The sequence below is a fragment of the Miscanthus floridulus genome, chromosome 12 (genome assembly GCF_019320115.1).
Source record: "Miscanthus floridulus cultivar M001 chromosome 12, ASM1932011v1, whole genome shotgun sequence".
Taxonomy (NCBI): Eukaryota; Viridiplantae; Streptophyta; class Magnoliopsida; order Poales; family Poaceae; genus Miscanthus; species Miscanthus floridulus.
Window position 1 is genome coordinate 6,144,196 of NC_089591.1, and position 7,719 is coordinate 6,151,914.

Sequence of the window (7,719 nt, forward strand, 5' to 3'; positions counted from 1 at the left end):
CATGCTCAAGCAATGGTACTACAGAGTAATAATCAGAAATGAGCACCTAAACCTAAGAAGCATCTTGACAAGGCAAAGGAAAGGGCTGCCACACATGACGTCGATTGCTTTGACCATATCACCGGCAAGTACCAGGTCACAGAAAAGGGGTGGTACAACGTCCGATGGTGAGGTCCGGCCATCAAGGAGTTATATTGTGGTACTTAGTAATTTCTCATGCGGATGTGGGAAAACTAGGCAGTACCACTTTCCTTGTTCTCATTATGTTGCAGCATCTCATCATCGCAACTTTGCCTATGAGACCTAGATACCGTGGGAGTTCAGTGTTGTCAGCCTTATACAGACTTGGTCTCCTCGTTTCGAGCCTTTCCTAGATGAGGGTCAGTGGGCACCTTACACTAGGCTGAAATACATTGCCAATCCAGGTACATGTTGGGACAAACATGGAACCCAAAAGAGGACGAGGCACAAGATGGTCATGAACCAGGTTTCCGGTAGAACGAGGCGAGGGAGAGCAACCCCCTTTCTTACTGATCTCGAGCAGAACCAATGTGGCAAATGTGGTAGACTTGGGCATAATTCACGTACATGCCATTGGCTGCTTAGTCAGGTGAAAATAACTGATGTTTCGCATGCATGTTTACTAGTACCAAAAAGTTATTTATTCCTTCATATAAAACTAATATGTACTTTCTCATTATATTTTGTAGGATGGAGCTGTTCCACCTGCTGGAGCCGTACTATGAGGAGAACCACCGAGGATGACTCACTATGGAGGAGGGGTAACGACTTTACTTCTGCTTGTTATTTTTCCTCTGCACATGAATTTAATAATTTATATTCTTTGCAGGAGTTGTACCCTCTTCGTCCTCGAACCCACGATAAGTTCGAGGACATGCGATACGACGACAGGTACACTCCTCTTCTTGAGAGGGCTGGACTTGACGTTGTATCATTCCAGGTTCACCGTGGGTTGCCTGCCTTCAACCCTGCGGTGATCTCAGCTCTAGTCAACAGGTACTATAAGTATGAATAGATTCACTTCCATTTATATTTTTGGTTCTCGATGTGCATATAACCATAGTACTTTGTTCTTGTTTTGTAGATGGATGCCGGAGACTTATAGCTTCCACCTACCTTACGATGAGATGATTGTTACTCTTCAGGACACACAGAAGTTCCTGGGTGTCCGTATAAGTGGCCATCTAGTTATCGGGCACTACACTGCTGCTGGTTGGACAGGTAGAGTGGAGCTCTTCCTTGGAAGAGAGCTTCCTCTAGAGACACCGGGTACCCACTCCTCTAGAGTACTTATTAGTTGGTTGAGGCATAACTTTGGTCAGTGTCCTAATCATGCAGATGAGCAGACAGTTATCTACTACTGCAGGGCATGGATCATGCACCTTTTTGGTTGTGTTTTGTTCCCTGACAGGACGAGAGACACCACGTCATGGATGTACCTTCCCAATCTTACTGACTGGCTCACGGCAGGGGGCTATTGCTGGGGTTCCGCAGTGCTGGGGTACTTGTACCGGCAGCTTTGCGAGGCGTGCCACCGGAGTTTGCCAAACTCTTCATTAGGATGATGTGTTTACCTGCTTCAACTTTGGACGTGGTCTCGTCTATTGGTCGGTCGGCCCAAAGTTCTTGATCCTTGTCCCTGGTTCGAGGTGCATGGCCTTCAACGTCGACCGACGTATGCCTACCTTTGGGACTAGGTTAAGGGTCCCTTCACCCGGAGTAAACACGCCTACATCGAGTTTGCGAATGAGCTCGACGCACTCACGCCAGGGCTGGTGAGTTAGCTGCATTTCACATACTAATTTGTTTTTCTAATGTAAGCACTACTTGACTAAAGAATCAAATGCAGGTTAGTTGGGAGCCGTACGACGACAAACAGTACGAGCACATTGGGTTCATCATCATGTGCAAGATGGACGAAGACCTATACCTAATGCGGTGCCCGTTGATCTGTTTCTACACGGTTGAGTTCCACCTGTCACATCGGGTTGCACGCCAATTTGGGTTAAGGCAGGAGTGGCCCGTGGAGCCGTTCTCGGTGTCAATAGACTTGCACAAGTAAGCGTCTTTGAACTTTTGTATACTTTATTGAATATTATGATGTTCACACATGCCAAGTTCTAAATACAGTAAATGAGGTCACTGTTGCACTTTGGCTTGACAGTAGCTTGTCCCATGCCATTAGTGTAAGTAATAATAACCGTCCTCCTGCCATGATGATGTACGAGTACGCTGCTCCAGCAGCTATAGACAGTAGTAGTCACATGCATGCAAAACGTATGTATAGTATATTTTAATTATTATATATAAATGGTCCTATCCTATTGATCATTGAGCGCACTACCTGCTGTGTTTAGTTCCTAAAAAGTTTCTCAAAAAGTGCTACAGTAGTCATCATATCGAATCTTGCGATACGTGGATGGAGCATTAAATATAGACGAAAAAAAACTAATTGCACAGTTTGGTTGGAAATCGCGTGTCGGGTACCATAAAATGGGGTACCCCGAGCATATACCAAAAGAATCACTTAGACCCCATCGAAAACAAAGCCAAAAGGCAAGCCATAGGTTAAACCCTGGCCTCGTCTGAGGCCACCGATTCTCCGCCTCGCCCGAGGCCTCACACGGGAGGCCTCGACGGCCTACCAAATCTCCGTCTCGCGCAAGGCCTCGCACGAGAGGCCTCGACGAGGAACCAATTTTCCGTCTCGCCCGAGGCCCCGCGCGTACAGCCTCAAACAAGACGGCGATTCTCCGTATCGCTCGAGGCCGGCTCAGTAATAATCCGTCGCTCCTGCCTCGACCAGTCTTCCCGACAGCGCGTCGCGTCCCATTAACGCGTCAACCACTCCCGCAATCTCAGCCGAACGACGGCTCGACACCGCGGAGTGGCCGATGGGACAAGAAGTCACATCAATGCCATACCAACCAGGACAGGGCACGGCTAAGATTACCGGCCACTGTGCTCTGGTGCTGTGCCCACGACCAGTGCCTGCACTACACTATGCCACGCATCCCCCCGCCCTAGAGACAACGCGGCATGGGGAGTCTAGTCCGGGTCACCATAGCCTCAGAATCAGCGTACGAGACCAACTGTTCCCTCCAAGCCTCGGCAATCTACATAGGGGTCTTGGCAACCTCGGGATTCACGTCTCCCAAAACCCCCATGATGGCTCGGCCTCGGCACCAACTGAGCCTCGGCTTCTCGCGTGGTCAACACGCAGTGACCAGCACTCCAACCGCCGTGCCCGCTTCAAGATAACACTGGAGCTCCCATGACGCACAAGATCGGATGTGACCGACGTGTCGCCCCAGTACTTCAAGGACGAGACCACTCCATCGCCCACGTCGCCACAGTAACAGGCTACAGGGCTTGGACATGCCGCCTCCGTCCGCATGACGTTGTATAGCTAGTGAATGTATTACCCTTGTCCCCCCTTCAACTATAAAAGGGAGGGACCTAGGCCGTTTCTAGGAGAGGGACGATTAGGCCTAGACCCGCGCGACGAACTTGAGCAAAACCACATGGATGAACACACGGGCTCTCCATGGCTTGAGATCAACATCTCAAGCAACCCACGCCGCACCACGTAGAGACCTAGGACTAGCTCCCTCTCTCACCCTACTTGTAACCCCCTACTATGAGCATTTCGGTGCAAGGAATACAAGATCGATCTCTCAAACTGGACGTAGGGTACCCATTACCCGAACCAGTATAAACCTTGTGTCTCTTTGCATCACCATCCAGGATTGAGAACACGCAGTACAAATTTACTAGTCAATTGAGGACCGCCGGTCCAAAACACCGACAGTTGGCATGCCAGGTAGGGGCCTCTGCGTGTTAGCTTCATCATCCCAACAAGTTCTAGATGGTAGACCCCGTACGACCACTACGTCTCGGCACGGTGATCTGGTTTGGGAGGCTAGAGTTCATGTCTCTAGGATCTGAGTATGACATGGTGCTCCTCACACCTCAAGCCCCACCAACCGACGACGACATCACACACCGGCAGCCCAGGCGTAGGCGGTGCCGGGGCCGCCGTCCTCGTCATGCCCACCAAGCGCGACACGGACGGGACCACCTTGACACTGCGCAAACCCAGGGCGACATGCCACGCCCCACCGGTATCCCACGCCCAGCTGTTGGCACAAGGTCCCTGGTCGAGGACCTGTCCAGCCTAAGCCTGGACAAGGGGAAAACGCCGGTGGTGTGCGGCAACGCCCCGTCATCAAGCTCTGCTCCACCACTCCCTGAGGAGCCAACTTCGGCGGAGTAGAGCCTGGCGATGGCACCATCCCCATACCCCTTTGGGTTGAGAAATGCCGCCGCCTCCTACGCTTATGCCTATGCTTCCGCTCACACGGATAACTCAGGACACCGCCAGCGCTTCGTCCTCAACTTCGACACCGCCACGTCGACCCACACCCACGCTGAGTCCTCGGAGGAGGACAAGGCATGGGCCAGAGCGGATTTCTCTGAACTCCATGACCCTAAAACCATGCACCGCTTTTTGGCCACAAGCGACTACTGCTTCGGCTACTCTGAACTCCACGACCTTGAAACCATGCGCCGCTTTTTGGCCGCAAGCGACTACTGCTTCGGCTACTCCGACTCCAACGACGAAGGTGCTTATGACCCCACTCGCGAGTGTTTCCACATTGGGCTCAGGATGCCGAGGATAGGCGAGGAGGACGAGGGGGTAGGTAGCTATTCCCCGCTTCGCCCGGGTGCAGGCACCGCCACACCTCCGCGCATTGTCCAGTCGGCAGCACGAAACGAGAACCTCGCCCTCGCATGACCTCAATGCCTAGACCTGGAATAGCTCCATGAGTTCTAGGCCAAGGTCGAACAAGACCGACTCCTCCTACAGTAGCTTCGAGACACACTCGAGCAGGAGCAGTGAGGTCGTGGCGAGGGCGGAGGAACCCGATAGAGGGCCCGCGACGTGCACCACCGCATCAACGACGATGAAGGGAGTGAGCAACCCCCAATCTTCAATCGCGCTAGCCAGAACATCGTGGCTATGGCAATGCTAGTCCGCACGATGCCCGAGCCCTCCACTACAGAGGGGCGACGGGTCCACGGTGAGCTCCGGGATCTCCTCGAGACCACCATGGTGCAGCAAGCTAACAGTTCTGCCTCTCGACAGTGCAGGGGCGCCTCGGACCTTCCCATGGCACCGCCTTGGCAGAATAGGGAGGCCTCGATACGTCTCGAGCCCGCTCAAGCACCGATAGCCCACCAAGTCCCCTTGCTGCTCGACTGCTTTGGCAACCAATGCGAGGCGTAGGGAGACCATGAGGTGGTCAGCAGGCGACGATGCCATGACAATGAGGGGCCCACCTGGGGCAACCATCTGCACCGAGGTGGCCGTTATGATAGTGAGGAGGACCACAGTCCTTCTCTTGAACCGCCTAGCCCTCGAGTCTTCAGCAGAGCCATCCGCGCTGCTCATTTCTTGGCCCAGTTTCAGCAACCAGCCAACCTCACGAAGTATAGCGGCGAGACCAATCCTGAACTTTGGCTTGCCGATTACCGCCTGGCTTGTCAGCTAGGTGGCGCAGATGATGACCTACTCATCATCCCCAACCTCCCCTTGCTCTTGTCAGACTCGGCACGAGCCTGGCTCAAGCACCTTCCTCCCTCATAGATCCACGACTGGCGCGACTTGGTTAGGATCTTCATCGGGAATTTCCAGGGCACATATGTGCGCCCTGGAAACTCCTGGGATCTTAAGAGCTATTGCCAGAAACCAGATGAGTCTCTCTGAGACTTCATCCGAAGCTTCTCCAAACAGTGCACTGAGTTGCCCAGCGTTGGTGACTCAAAAATCATCCAGGCTTTCCTCTCTGGCACCACCTGCCGAGACTTGGTCCGAGAGTTAGGCCAGAACATGCCGCGCTCCTCGACATCGCCACCAACTTCGCCTTAGGCGAAGAGGCTGTTGGGGCCATCTTCCCCGACAACGATGCCAAAGGGAAGCGGAGGGACGAGGCCCTCAAGGCCTTGGCTCCCCACCTCCCCAAGAAAAAGAAAAAGGGTTGCTAGGGGAAGCAGGACATCCTCAAGGCTGATCTGGTCGCGGCCGTAGAGCACAAGAATCCCCGAGGCCCTAGGGGCCCCAGGCTCTTTGACGACATGCTTAGGAAACCCTGCCCTTACCACCAGGGCCTGGTAAAGCACACCCTCAAGGATTGCTCCATGCTTCGGCGTTACTATGCCAAGCTCGGGCTCCCTGACGACAATGCCAAGCAGAAAGACACCGACGACCGGGACGATGATAAGGACGACGGGTTCCCTAAGGTGCACAATGCCTTCATGACCTTTGACGGACCCTCGGCGTGCCTTACGGCGCGCCAGCGAAAGAGGGAACACCGAGAGGTTGTCTCAGTCAAGGTGGCCACTCCCTGATACCTTGATTGGTCTCGGGAGACGATCACCTTTGATCGAGATGACCACCCCGACCATGTCCTGAATCCTGGGCAGTACCCACTCGTTGTCGAGCCAATCGTTGGCAACACCAGACTCACCAAGGTGTTGATGGACGGAGGCAGTGGCCTCAACATCCTCTACGCCAACACCCTGGAGCTCCTGGAGATCGACCGGTCGTGGCTCCGGGGTGACGCCGTGCCTTTCCACGGCATCGTGCCAAGGAAACACACGCGACCCCTCGGATGCATCGACCTTGCTATTTGCTTCGACACCCCCTCCAACTACCATAAAGAGGTCCTTACCTTCGAGGTGGTTAGATTTAGGGGAACCTACCACGCCATCCTAGGGTGACCGTGCTACGCCAAGTTCATGGCAGTCCCCAACTACACCTACCTTAAGCTCAAGATGCCAGGTCCCAACAGCGTCATCACAATTGAGTCCACATATGAACATGCATACAACTGCGATGTCAAGTGCATCAAGTACGCCGAGGCTCTCATGGAGGCCGAGACCCTCATTGCCAACCTTGACTGGCTCGATGGCGAGGGGCCTGACTCCAAGCGTCGCGCCGAGACGTTCGAGCCTGTGGAGGCCATCAAGCTCGTCCTAGTTGACCCCGCCTGCCTCGATGACTGGGCGCTGAGGATCAGCGCCACCCTCGACATCAAATAGGAAGCCGTGCTCGTTGACTTTCTCCGTGCGAATGCCGATATGTTCGCATGGAGTCCCTCGGACATGTCGGGCATACCGAGGGAGGTTGCCGAGCACGCCTTGGACATCTGGGCCGGCTCCAGACCAGTGAAGCAGCGCCTACACCGATTTGACAAGGAAAAACATAGGACCATCGGTGAGGAGGTGCAGAAACTCTTGGCGGCCGGATTCATCAAGTATCCCATCCAGAGTGGTTGGCTAACCCTATGTTAGTTAAGAAGAAAAATGGGAAATGGAGGATGTGTGTAGACTACACCGGTTTGAATAAAGCCTGTCCAAAAGTCTCCTTCCCATTACCTTGAATCGATCAAATCGTTGACTCCACTGCGGGGTGCGAGACCCTGTCTTTCCTTGATGCATATTCTGGTTACCATCAAATCGAGATGAAAGAGCCCGACCAGCTCGCGACTTCTTTTATCACCCCATTCGGCATGTACTGCTATGTGACTATGCCTTTCGGCCTCAGAAACATAGGGGCCACATACCAGCGGTGCATGACCCAGGTCTTTGGCGACCACATTGGGTAAACCGTCAAGGCCTATGTGGACGACATCG

General features: G+C 53.6%; 1 protein-coding gene across 1 annotated transcript; it reads left to right on the top strand.

Annotated features, from left to right (window-relative positions):
- Positions 1 to 6,822: 6,822 nt before the first annotated feature.
- On the top strand, positions 6,823 to 7,125 carry LOC136495514 (uncharacterized). Its single transcript, XM_066491427.1, has one exon. It carries the CDS (start codon positions 6,823 to 6,825, stop codon positions 7,123 to 7,125), a length of 303 nt encoding a protein of 100 aa, XP_066347524.1.
- Positions 7,126 to 7,719: the final 594 nt, after the last annotated feature.